General features: G+C 37.8%; 1 protein-coding gene across 1 annotated transcript; it reads left to right on the forward strand.

The window, feature by feature from the left end:
- Positions 1 to 2,166: 2,166 nt before the first annotated feature.
- SHISAL2B (shisa like 2B) lies at positions 2,167 to 20,513 on the forward strand. The gene is made up of 3 exons (XM_007176039.2): positions 2,167 to 2,357; positions 6,506 to 6,663; positions 20,389 to 20,513. The coding sequence occupies exons 1-3, from the start codon at positions 2,167 to 2,169 to the stop codon at positions 20,511 to 20,513; spliced, it is 474 nt and encodes a 157-aa protein (XP_007176101.2).
- Positions 20,514 to 20,612: the final 99 nt, after the last annotated feature.

A 20,612-nucleotide genomic window follows, 5' to 3' on the forward strand; every position in this document is an offset into this window, starting at 1 on the left:
AGCCAAGGACCTTCACCTGGCGGTCTGTCCCATGGACTCACCCAAGACCTGTGACATGCCATTCTCTTGTGCCCCATCTTCCTACAACAAGAAGATAACCATCAATTTAGCCCTCGAGTCTGCTCTGGTCCTGCCTAACAAAGTTTAAAATCAAACCTGAAGGGACTTCCCTGGTGGCACAGTGGTTAAGAACCCGCCTGCCAATGCAGGGTACATGGGTTCAAGCCCTGGTCTGGGAAGATCCCACATGCTGCAGAGCAACTAAGCCTGTGCACCACAACTACTGAGCCTGTGCTCTAGAGCCCGCGAGTCACAACTACTGAAGCCCACGTGCCTACAGCCTGTGCTATGCAACAAGAGAAGCCACCGCAATGAGAAGCCTGCGCACTGCAACGAAGAGTAGCTCCCGCTCACCGCAACTAGAGAAAGCCCACGCACAGCAACAAAGACCCAACGCGGCCAAATAAATTAATTAATTAAATAAATTTTTAAAAAAATCAAACCTGAAAGAATCCAACAGTTTCTGTTAGGGAACCGTTGACTGAAACAGCCTGCCTTGGCCAGGCATGATAATAACCACTTGCATGAGTTGTCCCCAACAGGAGGTCCCGATAAGGAACGGGGTGCTGCCACCAAAAACTAACCGGGAGAATTTGGGAGGGGCCAAGAGGAGGGAGGAGACACCAGACCATAATATGTCCTGCCAACCTCCCAGAAACCCTCCCGCTGGGATCCATCTTGGCTAAGAGATGTGTGCACCATCAGGAATGGCCTTGAATTGGACCAAATATGGGGACAAGCAAGATGATTGACCAGAGACACCCAGAAAGCTGACCCCACCACCATAAACCCTGAGACTGTGAGCCACGTGGCAGAGCAGTTCTCCTGAGTTCCCTTATCCCGCTGCTCTCTGCCCGGGTGCCCCTTCCCAATAAAGTCTTTTGCTTTGCCATTTGTCTCCTCGGACAATTCATTTCCAAGCGTTAGACAAGATCTCTCTCTCAGGCCCTGGAAGGGTTCCCCCTTCCAGTAACATCTCTAAGTAACTTAACTGCATCCCAGAACAAAGCTCAAGAATATTTATGCAAATACAAAAATATACAGCACCTAGTAGGGTAAAATTCATGATTCTGGCATCCAGTCAACCCTCAGCTGAAGCAGAAAAGGAAGAGGAAGGAATAAAGTTCTATCTCAGAAATTTTATGAATGTTATAGTCACCTCCTCTCCTATCTTATGGCTATTAATATTTTCTTCTTTACACATCATAGTATTGTTTGACTAATTACAAAAGCATCCATTACTATTGTTATTTTTAAAAACTTGGTCAACAAAATGAATCACTAAAGTGAGAATACCAAACAAAAAGAGAACAAGAGAAATTTCTGCAGTGCTTTAAAAGGATGAAGTTCTCTCTCTCCCTACTTCCTTTGCCTCCTCTTTCTGCCTACCTTTGCAGAAAGTCCTCAGTTTCTTTACCTCAATCTCTAACCTGTCCTTCCTTTCTCAGGTTAACTGAATACAGAATGCATGGCTAGTTTTTGGAGAAAATTTTGTTCTTGTCTTTGATATTTAAATTGGCAGATTTTAACGTCTTACACATACTTCTCAAAGAAGAAGGGGTACTTCTCAACAGCCCCTCACTGGTAGTTCAGTGCCTTTTGTTCTGCCCTCTACCCTGCTTCCCCGGCCCTGCTCGTTTGCCTGAAACCCATCTGCCCTGTCCCTGGGCAAAGGGAATTTCAACTTTGGCTGCATCTGTTCTGATGGCAAACACGTCCCACACCACACCTCCCGTTCTCCTTCAGGTGGAATCTCTTTCTGGCATGGAGTGGGGACGCCTCCGTGAATTGAGGAAAAGTGGAGAGAAGTCAGGAGAACGTGGAGAAAGCAGACGAAGGGAGAGGGAGAAAAAGGTACAGGGCCGGAGATCGGCAGATAATAGGACCACTCAGTAGCGGGAGGGAGAAGCGCGTGCAAAGCGACCAGACACCATGGGGACGAGGGGAGGAGAGCGAGCAGAAGAGGCGCGCCCAGGCGGACCGCCCAGGCAGTCAGCCCGGGATCGCAAGAGGCGAGCCCGGCCGGAGGGGTCCGCGGGCGGGGCGGCACGTGTGTAGCCAGGGCAGATCGGGGGCTTAGCGTGCCCCTGCCCGCAGCCGCCAGAGATGAGCGAGGCCAGCCGGGTGTGCTCCGGCTACTACAGCCTCAACCACAGCTTCGTGGAGCCCTTCCAGTGTCCCCGGCGCGGCGAGGGGGCCACCCTCATCTACTGCTGCGGCTTCGCCGACCTCAAGTACTGCTGCAGTGAGCCGGGCAGCTACTTCCCCTACAAGCACAGCTACATGTGGAGCCTCAGGTGGGTAGGCAGGGGGCTGGCGGCCAGGGGGCTGGGGAGGCGACGAGTCGTGCCACGACGGGAGGAGGGAGGTCGCCCGCGTCCTCGCGACCTGCTCGGATCCCTCCGGGGGGACAGGAGCCTCCGAGGGCTGAAGAGGGCCCTGCAGAGAACCCACTCGGTGCCACCCCCATCCGGCGAGGGTCGGGCAGTGGCGCCAGAAGTGTGAATCCGCCGGGGACCCCGGGCGAGGCGCGCGCGGGAGGCGAGCGGGCTCTGCGCCCGGGGCGCAAGCAGGGCCGCCCGTGGGGAGCGGACTACTCTTCACTCTCTCTCGCCTGCACCAGTCCGAGGCCTGCGGCTCTGCGGGCAGAGACAGACAAGCACATAACTTAAGGAGGAGATTTTAATTCTCTTTTTGATTAGTTTGGGCATTTGGTGCATTTGAATGGAAAAGGAGCTCCTTTGAGACTCAACGCGTTAACCAAAGATCAGAGTATTTTAAGTCTCTTGTGGGTGAGAAGGAATTGGCTGCATCCTTTAAAGTATCAAGAAAGGGTGTGTGTGTGTGTGTGTATGCTTCGACGCGCACAGGCAACAGGGCTTTGTAATTTGCCCTTTCAGTTGATCTCACACTGACCCCCAAACAGAACTGGAGACCCACAGAGAGGAAGAGTTTCAGTTGCTGTGAGTACACACTCCGTTGAACCTTCGCAGGACACCCCCTTTCTCAACACCTGAGCTCTTTGGCCATTGCTGGAAAGTGAAGAGACTTTCAAAAGTGGTGTCTTCCTTGCCTCTTTTTCCTATGATGGTAATTTAACGTATTCCAATTAGTATTTACACAGATATTTTCATTACGAAATGCTTTTCCCCCCCTCCACTCCAAAGGATTGCAGACTTAGAACCTGATTCTTTCATTTTGCCTGGAGAATGAATGGGGTGCCAGGGTTACAGGAAAGAACTGCCACCCCACCTCAAACTGTTACTTACAAATTAGCTTATGACTGGGAGAGAGAGAGAGGCCAACTCTGCTAAGTAAGGAGAAGAGTGTTATTTCTCCCAATCTCCTACCATGGTCCAGACTTCAGCACACATGCCAAGTCTACAGCAAATGACTTTAAATGTTATTTCTTAGACCAGTAAAGTCTTTTTTTTTGCACACTGCAGGCTTCAAAAAAATCTCAAAAGGAGTGCCTACTTACCAACAAGTTCAACTAACATAGTTGTGTCATGCCAGAACAGGAAATGATGACAATTTATCCTTATTACTTGGGGAAGCAATTTGTATTGCACTGGCATATTATCTGGCCTTTTGGAAAATAACATAGTAACCTAGCTCTGAGTCTTTGGAGGTGTTAATAATGGTGGCAGCACCTCCATGAGAGACTGGCAACTCTTAAGTCAAACTCAATTGGAAAAGTGCCTGCGATTCTCAGGTCCCTGAATAGTTCCAAAGTGACAAGCAGCAGAGGATAGAAAACCTTCCTAAGGTTTATGAGGGCACAAAGGAATGAACAGCTTCCTGGGGTCTTCATTTAGCACTGACAATGCAGCTTAGTTCCTGGGAAATATAAAAATCATTTCAACTGATGGCATCAGTGGGCAATGTTAAACCTGGGGTTCTATATGTATATGTATAGCTGATTCACTTTGTTATAAAGCAGAAACTAGCACACCATTGTAAAGCAATCATACTCCAATAAAGATGTTAAACAAAAAACCAAAAAAAAAAAAACCACCTGGGGTTCTTCCTTAGTTATTGAGCTCTGAGAACACAACGGGAAGGTAAAAATTTAGAACTTCATTTCCCTCATATTCTTTGCTCTCTCCCCTAATTTAAAATAGACCAACTGTGAAAAATATCCCAGAAGTCACTAGCATTTGTTCTGAGATTCTGCAGCCACTGCAGAAGGGCACAGGTATGGTACCTCCAGGTGAATGAAGTTGCTAAGTAGGAGAATTCATTAATGTGACAGCAGCTACAGACCCTTTCTCAGGGACTGCAAAGCAAACTGCCCTATGGTGCTGTGAGGAAAGCATAATTCTCCCTTTTCTGTGTCTGGCCCACTCCCATCTCTTCTCCTCTTATAAATCCCTAACCTCTAAGGGTTTCCTTTGGAAACCTTCTTCAGGACCTAGGAAAATAATGTGTGTTGCACAGGGCTACGCTTGAGTTCAATAAGTTATTTGTTGAAATGAATATTTTAGGAGATTCCCAGAGCTCCATCTTTATCTAGAGTTTTGCATGCATAAAGCAACATTTCTATAAAGTGGAACTATGACATTGAAACAGTTTGTCAGGATTATGAAGAACATCCTTTTGTAATAGAAAGAAGTGACATGCTTCGTTTTTGCTTTTCCTTCCAATCATGTGGCCTGGTTTTTAAACTGTGTACATGTAAAGTCTGTAATACATACATTGAATTTAATTAAGTTGACAATTTTACTTTTAATTGACTAAATTATTTTTTCACTTTGAAGATGTTTTTAGTAACCGGGTTCTCATTTCAGGAATCTTTCCAGATGTCTGGCCTCCTAGCTGCTTTGTGAAGCAGATAATATTAATTAAGTGGATTATGTTCCCATGTGTCTGTGCAGAGTCCTAACCCTCCCTGACACATATGATCTACAAAAGTCAGCTTTGGTGCAAACAAGCATGAAAGAGATGTTGCCAGAGCCAGGGAGTCTACCCCTTGGAAAAGAGGGCATCAAGTGAGGGCAAACTCCAATTTAAATATGCAACTATATACTGACTCTAGCCAGAAAATTACCCAGTCTTCACTTCTGTGCAGGGCTAGGGGAACTGGGCTGATAGTAATTAACAAGCACAAGAATCTTTTGAAGTCTGCCCCCATGTCTGGCTCAGGAGGCAATCTCTAAATTGCAAGGGGGCTTTATCTCCTTAAATTAAGGATAAGTAGGATGAGCTTAGCCCCTCTCTTTTAATTTTGTTCTTCCTCCCAAAGCAGTGACACACCTAGCACCCCTGGTCAAATTCTCCCTTCCGTCACTTTCAGCATGTCACATTTGTTCGCGCCCTAATCTCTGGGAAATAGCAGAAGCTGAAAGGCAAGCCAGGAAAATAATGAAGAAAAAGATCACTACTTTTCAGTGATCATTTCAATGATTGTTACTTTTCAAGGATGATTACTTTTCAATGACTACTAATGGATCAATCACCAGTCAATTATCATTTACTTCCATTTATGAAACATTAATTACAAGCTAAATACTCTATTAAACACTTTTAATGTGTGCATATGACTATGGGAAAGTCAATAGAAGTATCTGCTCTTGAGCAGCTTAAAATCTAATTATATGTATTTACATACCCATACATACATATTGCTCATGAAAGTAAAGTACATATGTTTGCATATTAGTCTTGCAAGATAATTTTCTTTTTTCCAAACTTCTTTTCCCATTTAAAAATAAGTTCACAGGTTTGTGAAAATTGTATTATTTCTCAAGTGATTAGACTTATAGATAACTGTACCAGAAGGAATTGTTACAAATTTAGGGCAAATAATATCATATTTACACTGCATTTTTAGAGAAAAGTACAAGGGTTTCTTCCTAAATGCCAGAAGCCATTGATGTTATGCTCTTTTAGAAAGGAAAAATTCAGATTGAACATGAACTTTATATAAATTTCATAAACATTGCTTTCCTTTAATTAAACTTTCTTCTCCTCTCTTGTAATGGTTGTGGTTTTGTATATTAATACATGAAAACTCCCATACATGTCTCCAAAATAAAAGTTCTACACTTCTGGTAAACATTTGTTTCACTGTTTTTGCAGAGGTGGATATCTTTCTATTCACCTTTTATTGGTGAATCTAATCTTTCCTCCTAAAATATATTAATAATAGAGGTTTATCTGATAGAAATGTTTTTTGAACCATCCCTAGAGAATCATGTGACCTTTTACTGTAATATGAATTCACATGGTATTCTATACTAATATTAACATATAAATGTATAGAGAAATATCATAAGAATTTGATGGTAGAAAAAGGTGAGCCATAGATTTCAATCATATACTGTTTATAATAAAACATAATTTGGTATGAACGACTGAAGCAAGTATTAACAATATTTAAACCTTTATTTTATGTGCAAACCAGTTTGTGTGACAGTCACAGTGTTTTTTCTGTTTTCCTCAGCATTGGAGCTCTGACTGGACTGGGAATTGCTGCCCTTGTTTTACTTGCCTTTGTCATCAGCGTCTGTGTTCTTTGCTACTTATTTCTGTATACAAAGCCTCAAAGATTAGACACTGGCCTTAAACTTCAACACCTAGAGGCTACTTCCACTCAAGAAGGTAATCTGTATCCATTATTTGTAACCAATTACCTGTACTCTGTTCAAAATAATAACCTGTGCCTGGGTGACCGATCATTCTGTTAGCAATGAATGCTTTTTAAAAATTCAGTTTATTATATGTCTTTATAAAAATTCATGTTAAATTAGGTCTTAATGATGAAATACCTTAGGGGGATTGTGCCCAAGGAAAAATAGTGGCAGGATGTAAATATTCTCATGAAAAAATAATACATTGATCCAGTAAATCCACTTTAATTTATTTATGTATCTCTCAGTTATAAAGGTTGTATCCTCTTGGAATTTTTAAATTTTGTTTTTGATGGAGCCAAAGAAGTCAAATAGATAGAGGAACAAAATATCCAATAATTAATTGTCAGTGTTGCATTGCTCTAGATTGGTTAGTCAGTAGTCAGTTAGGCATTACCTGTGTGCCTATGGTGTGCAGAATTCAGAGGCGGTGTAGTAAGTAATTCAGAGGCATATAAAAGAAACTAAAAAATAAATAGAAGTCAGTCTTTGTTCTTGAATAGATCACAAACTAGTTATGCTATACAGGTATGTGTATGTGTGTGTTTGTGTGTGTAGTGCAACTATAAAGTAAAAATGTTTATGTAAGGTTTTCAGAACTGAGTCTCTTTGTTATCTTAATTATAATGTGCTACATATGCTAATCATTATCATTATGAAACAGAAAGAATTGTTGAAATTTTTTGTGAATATAAATTTCTATTAGTGTATTTTAAAAGTAGTGATCATGAATTTTATTTAGATATATGTATTTTGAACATATTGTTAATAAAAATTTAGAATATATATATTACAGATATATATGTTTAGAATAAGACACAGGTGCTCACTAACTTCTATTTTAAAAGGAAGTGAAAAACTTTCTTCCAAAAAATTTAGAAAATTTCCTTCCCATATGCTCCATTTTAGCTGAATCCAGAAACATGTTTATGGAGTACATGCTCTGCGATCTTCTCAAATACACCAGCACCGCATGATTACTTTAGCTCTATTTTTCTTCTCTGTAGAGATCTCAGAGGGTGCCCTGTATCACAAAGCAAGAAGTCAAGATCCCTTTGGAGTTCTTTTTCTGAAGTACTGTTTGGAGATTACATGGCCGAATTGACCAGTTGTTAGCTGAATTTATCCTGTGGCTTAGACTCTGTTTCTCCACAGGCAAAATGAAGCAGTGGATTAGTGATTATCAAATAATCAAAAAGTAAAATCAATTTTTGTCTCAATTGCTTAGATAATTTAAAGTATCAGTTCTTAAATTTTATTGTGTGTAAGAATCACTTAGGGAGTTTGTTAAAACCACGAACTCCAGACTTTGCATTTTAAAACAAGTAGCTCCTCTTCCTGCCCTGCCCTTGCTCGCCTGCTGTCTACTCTCCACAGAAAAACCAGAGTGAGCCTGGTAAAACCTAAGTCAGGCCAGGGTCACTACTCTGGTCAAAACCCTAATCGCTTCCCATCTTTCAATAGATATGGAGTCCTAAATGTGAACTATGGGGGCTTCTGTGGTCTGCCCTTTACACGTTTATTTCTAGCATCTTATGCCCAGCCACCTTGGCCTCTTTGCTGTTCCTTGAAATTCCTGCCTCAGGGCCTTTGCACATGCTGTGCCCATTGTCTGGAATGCTTTTCCCTCACTTTCACTTTCTTTAAATCTTTACTAAAAGTCACCTTCCCAGGGAGTTCTTCCCTGGTCACTCAATCTGCATCTTTAACTTCAACATTTCATGCCCTCTTCCTGCTTAATTTTTCTCCTAAGCACTTACCATTAATCTACTATATATTTTACTTACCTGTTGTCCAATTTTTCTCTACTCCAACTAGAAAGTAAGTTCCAGGAAAGTAGGAATTTTTGTCTTGTATGCTCACTACTGTTTCTCTAGTGCTTAGAACACAACAAATGTTTGTTGAATGAGTTGAATGAAGTAGGACTGCACCTCTGTCATAGGTGATCAAAGGAGCATGTTTATTGTCACCATTACAGTCATCAAACATTCACTGAGTGCCTCTTCTATACAATGCAGTGTGCTAAATAAAAATTGATTATTTTTCCTGATATTTTTCCTGATCTATCTCAGGGACTGCTCCAGAATTTTATTTCAAGCTGGATCTGAGAGCCCAGCAACAGAATTAGTTGGCTTGTTGACTCAAGTCTTTGTAGTCTTATGGCTCTTTAGCTAAGGAGATCCATTAGTGCACTTCCTATGTAGTTAGTTGAGGCTACTTTCTTACAGTGAAATATCCCCACTCTGGCCCTCTGAAAAACACTATGTTTATCAAGTCAGCAAATTAATTCAATACACCTTTCCTGAGTGCTTACTCTTGGTAAGGCAGAATTTTATATGATCATTGCCTTCTGCTGCTTTCAAATTAGATAATTTTGGGCCCTTTGGTTGACATTAACCAAATAAGACATAGTGGAGAGCAGAAAACAAAATAGGCAATCCAAATGTCACCAGGAATAGGAAGAGAAAACGGTTCATATTTGAAAGCGACCCTTCAAAGTGATAATTAAAAACCATTGCTGTGCCTATTGTTAAATATGCATGCTTCATTCCAGTGATTCTCCCACCTAGGGATAAATGTCAGTGTTCTAGCTAGTGAGAAAACAAGACTTTATTCCACTTAAGGAATGCCTTAAAGGTTAGGAACATAATGTTTGTGTAATAATTAAGCAAGTAAAATTACATTGGAGGAAAATTGGTTTCACCAGTTACCACTCCTTTCTTTGAAAACTATCTGTTAAGAGTCAGCCTCCCATTATTTTAGATTAATTTTTAGAATTGAGACTTTTTTCATTATAGGCAATTTGAATGGCCTAAAGGGAAATGTGTTTTTGTGCACATACTAAAACTGACTTAAGGCACTGGACTTTTTTGTTTCTATAAATGACAGTAGCATTAAAGAAGAAACAACAGGCCCAAAACGGAGCCCTTTGTGCTAAGCCCCACATCAGCAAACCAAAACCTTACCTAACTGCAGTTTCAGCCTCTCCCAGGAGTGAAATTTTAAACCTATCCGTCTGGAATTTCCTGATCAACACTAGTAAGCTAATCTTCAGGATAGACCCCTGCCCCTCCCCTAAAGGAAAGTGACCTGCCTGAAAAAAATCCTTTCTTTTGTTTATGACTTCCTTGTCCTATCCCCTTCTGCCTATAAGACCCTTCATTTCCTACATCTTCTCAGAGCCCCTTTCTACTTGTTAGGTGGGATGCTGTCCAATTCACAAGTCGTTGGATAAAGCCAACTAGGTCTTCAAATTCACTCAGCTGAATTTTGTTTTTTTAACAATAGTCTAAGTCTAAAATAGTCTAATCTTAGACTATTTTGCCAAGATTTTTCTTTCATGTATCTTTATCCTATTGGGGTTCATTATTTTTAATGTATACAATTTAAGTCTTTATACATTTTGAATTGATCCTGAAAATAGCAGGTCTCTGGTAGTGCCTGTAGAGTTTAATTGGGCTACCTCCAGGGCTCACTTTGTACAGAGGTTCTATTGCTAAGCAATTGATTGGTCTTTACATTGTGTTCCATAATCATTTTCTTTCTTTTTAACTTTTGTGTTTTGAGTTATGCCTGTATCAAATGCCAATGTTTAAAAGAATACCGTGGTTTGTAAATTGTACTGTATTGGACAAACAGTTCTGAGCAGAAGATGGCTGTGTGAAGGGCATCTTTCTGAGTAGACACTCCTGGGGCGAGGGCTTATTTCATAAGATGTGGAAGAATTAATGGTTAATGGGGGAGCAATTAAAGGGATGAATGTCTTAGATCCCTGCTTCCCAAACTTTTCCACTGGAGAATCCTTAAAGGTAGATAAGAAAGGAATGTGTACCTCCAGAATTCCCAGGGTTAGAATGGAAAGCCCTGGCTTGTGAGCTTTAAATTATTTGAAGTTGCCCATTATATTTTTTAAATTATGGGAATTTTTAATTTGATTACTAGTATAATGACTTGTTTTACTCTAATAATAACATTATATCCTTCCCATTTCTGAGTAAAATTGATGCTCCAAGAAGATAAAATATACTCATCCCGTGGTTATGAGTATCCATTGACACCCTAGGGTTGTGGAGAGGGGTGGAGAATCCAGAAGGTTCTTAGAAGCAGAGTTTTTGATGAAAATGAGAAGGGCAGAGAGTAGAGCTGCTTGACACAAATAAAATAATATTGTTGTTTAGGAATAATAGACAACTCCAATTATCTATTATTTGGTAGTCTCTTTTGCAAAGGCAGGCAATATAAATGGAAAAGGGGAAGCAAATCAGCAGTAAGGCACAGGTTGTCTAGGAGAAAAGCATAAATTGTATATAGAATACTGAGAAAGCAAGCAAATTTGATGATTGTGTATACAATTGTTTGTTCTGCCTGTGAGCAAAATGGGACTTGACCGTTCAGAATAGTCTACTATATTTCTTCTTAGAAGACACCCTTATACCCCCAGAAAGAAAACCTTTCCCTTAATTCACTTTCATTTTAGGAAAATTAGAAAATATAGAAAAACAAATAAACAAATAACTTCATCCATGATCCCACCACACAGAGATAACAGATATTAACACCATGGTGAATATCCTTCATGGATTTTTTTTCTATGTATCTATAGATACATGTATATATAACAAAATGGGGGAAAAAATGAATCCTATAACAGCTTTTCTTTTATCACTGAACAACATTGACATCATCGCTTGCCAATAAATAAACACCACTTTTAATGATTACATTTTATTACCTTGATGGAGTGCTATGAATTTTTATTCTTTTATTTTGACATAGTTCACACTTCCAGAAAAGTTGCAAGAAAAGTATAGAAAAGGTTGTATACCTTTTCCCAGATTTACTAATTGTTAATATTTTACCTCATTTTTTTCAAAATTGACTTTCTTTTGATGAATATTTTCTGAACCATTTGAAAATAATTTGCAGATATCATGCTTTTTAACCATAAATATTTCAGTATGTGTTTCTTAAGAACAAGGATTTTTTTTCCTACATAATTACAGTACATTTATCAGTCAGGAAATGTAACAGTGATATAGTAATATTATCTAATCTTCAGTTCATATTAAAATTTTCCAATATCCTTAAATAGCTATTTTTTTCTTATCTACGATCTAGTCCAGAATTACATCGTGTAATTAGTTATCATATTTCTTTAGTCTTTTGTTTTTGTTTTTTGAAACTTATTTTTATTTTAAATCATCCTTTTACCTTTCTTTTTTTCAATTGAAGTATAGTTGATTTACAATGTTGTGTTAGTTTCTGGGTGTACAGCAAAGTGAGTCAGATATATATATAACTGAATATATAGTCACTATTTTTCCTTTTGCCATTACTAAGTAATTTGTTGGGAGGTATGAAAAAATCCTGTTCCTCCTCCAACTTTCACACACCCATTGATGGTTCTTGACTGAATGTTTTCATTCAAAATTTCAAGATAATTTTAGAATTATTATTATGATAGCTATGAAATGGTGATTTTCTAACCTCATCATTCCTTCTGTGTTTATTAGTTGTTATTCTACTACAAGGAAGAGCTTTCCCTTTCCCCCTATTTACCTATTAATTAATTTATTAGTATCAGTATGGACTCGGATTCTTTATTCTAAAATAGTCTATTACTATCATCATTTATTCTGATTCTTAAATTATCTCAGATTTGGCCTGTGGGAGCCCCTTTAAATTGGGTCCTATATCCTTTTGAAATATGTCCATCATTTTTTGAGCATTTTTTTTGCTCTCTGTCACAAAATGTTCTCGAGCAGCCTGTGCTTTTCCTGTTCCAGCCCTGAAATCTGCCATTTGTCCAAGAAGTCGCCAAGAAGTTGCCCTTTTAGTTGGAATGGTGTTTAGAAACCAGTCTGGGTATATCATATTTTATTAAATTATTGACTTTGAACTAGCTTCCATTTTTTCTGTTACACACAAGCATTGAACACTGAAGTATTTTCCTAGCATAAATCCCTAGGAATGGAATTGCTGACCAAGGATTTGGTACATATAAAAGGCTTTGGATACAAATTGCTAACTGTCCTCCAGAAAAGTACTATTTCATGAGTATTTTTATTTCAAAAGATATATATCTTACTAATTTCACTGAGGGAAACAATATAGTGTTTTATTTTTAATTTATCTAATTAGGAGCAAGGGTGGACATTTTCATATTTATTTGTCATTGTCTTTGTGGTATCTTGTTGCTCATATCTTATACACATTTTTCTATGGGGGTGTTCATTTTTCATTGCTTTATAGGAACTTTCCATACAGTAACTACATTCTTTTTCACATATATTGAAAGTATTTTTCATAGTTGTTTCCTTTTTAATTTTATATGTGACAATTTTTCAACTGTAGAAGTTTCTTTTTGTGATTTCTTCCTTTAATTTCATACTTAGAAAGTTCTTACCTCACTCTAAGATATAAAGATATTCACCTATATTTTCTTCTAATACAATACATACATGCACTTGTTTTTTACATTTAAATCTTTAATAATCCTGGAATTAAAATTTTTGTGTAAAGTGTGAGGTAGGGATCTGCCTTTATTTTTATTTTACAAATAATGAGCCAATTGTCTAAATATTTATTGGGAAATCTATCCTTTTTTTCTTGACAATTTAAAATGTCACCTTTGTCATAAACTAAATTCTTATATATACTGGGCTCTGTTTTTAGACTTTCTATTTTGTTAAATTTATCAGTCTGTTTATTCTTAAGTCAATAATATACTTTAAAAATTATTGTAGCTATATAATTTATTTTAGTATCTAATTAGGGAAGACTTTCTCTTCCTTCCCATTATGCTTCTTTTTCAAAGTTTCTTAGCTACTCTTGTTTCAGTATTCCAAATAAACTTCTGAATCACATTGTCAAATTTTAAAAAATCAAGTGGCATTTTGATGGGTTTTGTACTAAATCTATAGATAACTTTGAGAGCTATTTTTCTTAGTAGCCTTAACATTGCTTCAACCAAATTCTACTCAAAACATTTATTAATTACGCTGCCACATTATTTTTAAATGCCATTCTTTGTTTCAGAGAGGCTTTAAAAACTCACTGAGATCTTAGTAGAAGATGGGGTAATTTGAACTCAATGGCAGAAAAGGTCACTTGTGTCTCCTAAAGGGGCTTTTCTACTGAAAATAATGAGTCTGGAATTTCCTACAACTCTTTTTGTTTCTAGAATGTAGAAAACCAAATTGCTCGGCAGAGCTCCTGCTACTTTTAGCATTTGTGAGTCCTCCTCAGGGAGCAGGGTTAGGCAATGCTGGCTGATGCTGGAACCAAAAAGCAAAATAGAAGCCAGTCTCTCATTGTGAAAATTCATTTAAAGGATTTAAAATATCAGCTAAATTCCTCTGTGAGCTATGTTAGTCATCTATAGTTGAATTTAGCAATGCAGAAAAGAAAAAAAAAAGTCCAATTGTGGAAAAAATAGTGTAGGAAAAACATTTCTGGAGAGAACTGCCTTCATTCCTTGATGGATGGGCAAAGCAAAAGGGCAAGTCTAAGATTCTAACTTTCAAAATGAATTTTTAACTGTATTTACATGAGATACCTGTGTATTCTCAAGGGGAAGGCAGGGCATTGAAGAAGGGAGAAGTCAATAGGTCAGGAGGTCAGTAGGCAAGTTTTGCTCACTTCACCATTTACCTCAGATCCAGTTCTTTGCATCGTATTAAATTTAAAGGGAAAATGTCCCCTAGTAAATAAAGAACACTTTTAGGGCGCAAATTTAAGATTGCTTGTTTCTACTAGAAAGAAATGCAGGATGAGTGGGATGTGTAGATTTCTACTAAATACTAAAGTGAGCCAGCTGATTAGTCATTGAAGCTGCTGTAGGGCAGCAGATTGGTAATGCAGAAGCTAGAAGGACACAGGCAGATAATGGCAGAAAAGCTTAATTACCGCTCTGCCACACAGCCAGGAGATGAGACCTGCAGAGGGCCCAGTATTCTTTTGATATTTTGAAATGGCAGGTAAGAGCAGAGTTCATGGAAGGTTTATAGGATAAATGGATCCCTGAGGAATGCTTCTGAAAATGAATGTAAAATTTAACTATTATAGAAAAAATATATTGGCCTAGTTTGTGATGAGGATAGGTGGATTTTGTTTGATGAGTTTGATTTAAATGGCGAATTTGATTTGCTTGATGAATTGCATTTAAATTTTGGCAAAGGCCAAAGCTTTCATTTAAATGCCAGGCTGAGAGGTATAGGATTAAAGGAAGGTTGAGATTTACATATGATGACCAGACTGAAGAAAATAATAAAAATGGGACACTAGCAGCAGAAAGAGCAACTAATGTCAACCCAGGAAAGCACAGTGATGTTGGATCTTTCCAGTCTGCACTCAGGTAAAGAAAATGAGAAATTAAATTTAAAAAACCCTTTATATGTAACAAATCCCTTAAGAGCTCAATGGTATAACAGATTTCTTGCTTAAAATTTAATCCATGTTGTAACCTCGTGACAGAAGAGGCAGCTGGTTTTATCTCTACTCTGTTGGTTAAGAAATTAGTTTCTATTTATTAAAGAAAAACTAGGAAAAGGTGAGGTTGCTGAGACTTTTCCTCTTCTCTCTTTTAAAATCATTACAAAGGGATGCAGTTAGCTGGACTCTGATATCACTACAGCACAGCCCACTTGCAGCAGTTGTTTTTTCCATAATATGCCCAATTATTCTAACTTACCAGAGGGATATACATTGAAAGCACATTTGGACTTTTATAAGCTGCAGGAAGAGAGGGAACACCAGGGTGTTGACTTGCTAATCAAAGCTCCTGCTTCAAATGGTGTCATTATGGTGTTTATATCAAATCTTTTCTTGTTCCTGTAGCAAATCAGTTTGGTTAGGGGAACTGCATTGCCTTAAGAAGCCAATCTAAGAAATGATCTTTGTACCTGCACTGGTTAGAAGGATCCAGTAGTCAAGGAAATAATGAATCAGGGCTGAGGAATGGGGGATTTTACAAGTCCTAGATGAAGGAAAATCTACTGATAGAATACTGGAATGTATTTTGCAAGCCTTTAAATCTCAGAGGGCAGTAGACAGGTTAAACTCTTTCAGTTGTTTCCAGAAAAACGCATAATGGAAACCAGAGAATGTCAGAATGGAGATGGCTTAAGAGAGAACCCCAGACTAAGGGGTTCTTAGAGAGAACCCCAAACTAAGTGAGGAAATAACTTCCTGAGTTTAACTCCCATAAAAAGAAAAAAACCCTGTATGTGACAAGGTAGAAAAACCACCTTGAAAGTCTCACTAGAATATTATGAATTTAAGTATGTAAAAAGCTTAGGAAACATGAAGGACTTGACTTAATCAAACGTTACAGTCTTCAGACTTCAGGACTTCGAATAAAAGGTTAAAATTTTAGATGTTTAAAAAAATGCTAGAGGGGCAAGATAGGGGAAGAGGATTAAGAGGCACAAACTATTATGTATAAAATAAATAAGCTACAAGGATATATTGTACAGCATAGGGAATATAGCTAATATTTATAACTTTAAATGGAGTATAATCTATAAAAATATTGAATCACTATGTTGTATGCCTAAAACTAATATGATATAAATCAACCATACTTCAATAAAAAAAGAAAAAAAATGCTTATATAAGATACAAATTCTGCCCAGACAATATGAAACTAATTTACATCTAAATCCTTGGTCTTTTACCTTTACCTGCTGTGATGCCGGAGAGTACAAACAATACTGAACCAATAAAAATAAGCCTACAAACATTTTGTTTTTCAAATATTACAAATGTTATATAAGGAAAATACTTTCAAGGGTCTCTCTCTCTCTCTCTCTCTCTCTCTCTCTCTATATATATATATACATATACCCCATTACTTAAGTATTTAGTAGTTAAATTTGAATCCATATATCTTTTAAAGTCTACTTTGCAAGTAACAGTCAAGAATTTATCAGGTCATCAAATTTTCATGCTAGCTTTCCCTACTACATTTATCTTAAACAATTTTGCTTGCTGACTGGGCAAAGAGCTACTTGCCAGGCTAGAAAATGTTGTGCCTACAACAAATTAACTTTTTGTTGTTTTTGTTTAAAAATCAAATTATATAGCCAAAACATTATGATTGGATGTTTAGAAGTAGAACATTAACACCAAAAGAGTTCAGAAGTAATGAAATAAAGCCATATATTGTACTGCTCTAGGCCCTACATTTTAAAATTATGATACTTTTAATATTAACCCAGAGAATAATGCCATGCATGTTTCAGGCCTATGGGCAAGATCTGGGAGCTGTAGTGAGACATCATCCTTCAAAACTTATCAATAATATTGCTCCTTTGAGTGTTGATCTATGAAAACAACCCATAGTGAGGGATGTCCTCATTGACTCTAGAAAGCAGTCTATACAATTACTTATAAATGGGCAAAGCCAGGCAGTATGAACACACTTCAAGGTGAGGCTTAGACTTATCTAAAGAAAAAAAGTGAAAAAGTCATATAAGAAGAGAGACTACATGGCAAAAAAGTAGAGGAAAGCTACTTCTAATAGTGAAACCTCTTGGCTAGTGAGTCCCCCTTCCCCTTAGGTAGGTTTGGAGCAGATTTTCCAAAACCTAAAGGACAAATAAGAGTTTTTCAAGCAAAGATTAGAGAGCTAGGGATATCAGGCAGCTGGAAGTATGCAAAGGCTTGGGGCAGAGAGAGAGCAAGAGAGCAGGGCAAGTCTGGGGAGCCTGTCAGTCAGTATTTCTGTATGTCTGAAATGCCAAGTACCAGGAAGGGAATGGGGTAAGCTGAGCCAGGAGAGGGAGGTAGGGCTGATCCTCAGCCTAACCAAGAAATTAAGATTTGATCCTAAAGAATTTTAAGCAGAGAGAAGCTGATAGTAAATGCTCTGAGGAAACATTATCAAAGTATTAACTATTATTGTATTGCTGATAGTTTTGCATCTTTTCTCACTTAACATTGTATTCTAAGCATTTTCAATGTAATTAAAAATTTCCTAGAAATCACTTTTTCGGATTAAATGGCTACATCATACTTATGCATGATAATTTAGCAATTTCCCTATTATAAATTTAGGGTACTTACATTTTTTTGGTATTGAAAAGAATCAGTGAATATCTTTATATATAAGTTTTAGAGCTCATCTCTTATGGTTTCCTTGGGAACTTCATGCTAAAATCACAAGGTAGGAACACTCCAGACTTAAAAATAAATGTACCAATTTACACTCCCATCATGCCATCCCATTGGCCCTGCTTTCTAGGGCCAAGCAGGACATCCCCCACTATGGGTTGATTTCATAGACCAACACATTACCCAAAGGGGTAATATTATTGATAAGTTTTCAAGGATGATGTCTCACTACGGCTCCTAGATCTTGCCCATAGGCCTGAAACATGCATGGCATTATTCTCTGGGCTAATATTAAAAGTATCTTGCTTAAAATGTGGAGCCTTGAGTGGTACGATATATGGCTTTATTTCTTTTCTTCTGAATTTTTGTGATGGTAAAATAAATTACTTAAATTACTCTTGGCCAAGAAAGATTTTATCTGTTCCTGATTGAGACATGAAAAATGGTATATTACCTTTTTTTTTTTTTTTTTGGTATATTACCTTTTGAATTTACATTTCTTTCTGACTAGTAAGATTGGAGATTCAGTAGATCTTTTGCCCATCTCTTTACTGATTAAGAGGTGTTAATGTCTTACATATTGATATGTAAGTTCCGGTTATATGTTAGACGTGAATCATGTGTTCTAAACATTTCTTCCCAGTTGGCTTTCAATCTTGTCTTTTGCAATCTACAACTTTAAAGTTTTTACTATGTCACACTTTCAATCTTATCATTTCACTCAACAAATTTACTCAACATTAGCTATGTACAATGCAATTTTTCTGCATCATCAATGAAAAATATAGTAAAAGATCTCTGGCATGTGGTGCTTACATTTTAGTGAGAGGAGATAGATAATAAACATAATAAAAAGGTAAATTATATTAGTAAATAAATGCTATGGGAAAAACTGGAGAGCAAAGGGAGTGGGGATGGGGTGGGGGGAATGTAGGTTGCAATTTTAAATACAGTGTTTAGGTCCCATTGAAATGGTGACTTCTGAGCAAGGATTCGAAATTAGGGAGTTACCCTGCAGATAATCTGAGGAAAGAGCATGCCAGACAAAGTGAACAGCCACTGCAAAGGCCCTGTGGCTGGAACATGCCTGAAATGTTTGATCAAAGAGGTTGGAGTGAATGAGAGGATGAAGAAGAAAAAGATGAAGTCAGGGAGATTAATGGTGTGTGTGTGTGTGGACATGTAGGCCATTATAAAGACTTGGGTGAAATGGAGGGTTCTTTGCAGAGGACATGCTTTGACTTATGTTTCAAAGGATCACTCTGAGTGTTGTGCTGAAAATAGAACAGTGGTAGCAGTGAAGGTGGTCTGATTTTGGATGTGTTTTTAAAATGTAGTCAACAGGATATCAGATAAATTGGTGGTGGGGTTGAGCGAAGAGGAACCAAGGCTGATGGAGGTTTTCATCCTGAGCAACTGAACACATGGAAGTTGCTGGCAATTGAGAAGAGGAAGACTGTAAGTGGATTGGGCTTTTTTTTTTCCTGGCAATGATCCAAATATCAGTTTTGGACTAACTTGGAGATGTCTACTAGATATCCAAGTGGAGGTGGCAACTAGGAAGTTGAGTCTGGAGTTCAGGAGAGGTGTGGGTTAGAGATACGTATCTGGGAGTCATCAGCAGAGATGGTATTAAAAACTGTGGGACTAATGAGAGTAATTAGGCAGTGACACAGTGATAGGAACCAATGGCTGAGCCCTCAGACCCTCCTCAGCCTAAGATGCTTGGGAGGGGAAAAGGGACCAACAAGAAAGATGGAAAAGGAGCAACGGTGACACAGGAGCGAGTCAAGGAAGCGTGGCATCTGGGAAGCCAAGAAAGAAAATGCTGCTGATAGGTCAAATAAGATGTGGCTTGTGAGCTGGACTGTGGGTTTAGCAACAGGGGGTTATTAGTAACATCTGTGATTTCTTGCACTGCTTTTACATAATTATAAAAATATTTAAATATATTTAAATTTGTATATATTGGTGAAATATATGACATTATTTTCACACTTAATTTTTCTAACATCATTCAGTGATTAATAATCCATTTCTTTGCTATGAGCTTGTTAGTCTAACTTCTGATGAACAAATATCCACATTCCTCTACCCTTGTGCATTTTGGACTCATTTATATAGAACGAGTGAATGGGATTGTGTAATAAACATGCTCTTTTTAAATGTTACATCTCAATTGATTATAATGGCAAAGTCTTAAGATTGTTGTAAATTATTATGATCGATTTTAGTTTTGTTCCCTTTATGCATAAGGATAGTCACACTTTTATTAAGCAACCCAGAAATTGTTACCTTCTGATCAAATGTGTAGTTTCCTCCGTGGAAGTGTGGAGAAAGAAAGGTAAGCATGGAAACGAAATCCTTACTTCTGTTACTGAGTATTTCCCTTATTTGACTTTCAGGAGAAAATGCTCAAAAACAACTTTGAAATGATTCAATTCTCACTCATCCATAATGTCTTTAGGACATCATATTTCCAACATTCCTAAAAAGTTTATTTTTTTAAGGACAAATTTTAAAGTAAGATTTGATGTCATAATTTCAAATAATTATTTCATTTTGTTTTGTGTATTTGCAGGCAACTCAAATAGAAAAACCAAAGCCCCCAGTTCAAATTCAACAAATGAAACATTCTATGAAGCTGATGATATAATTCAAGAAAAAACAATGGATATGACCCAAATCAACACTGCTTACTGTTAAATATCCTGTGTTGTAAAGGCTCACTGAAGAGATGGAGCAACAAAAATAAAGAGTTCACTTCAAATGCAGTTCGTAATAATACTTTTCAAAAACTCACCA

This window comes from Balaenoptera acutorostrata, chromosome 2, assembly GCF_949987535.1.
Source record: "Balaenoptera acutorostrata chromosome 2, mBalAcu1.1, whole genome shotgun sequence".
Taxonomy (NCBI): Eukaryota; Metazoa; Chordata; class Mammalia; order Artiodactyla; family Balaenopteridae; genus Balaenoptera; species Balaenoptera acutorostrata.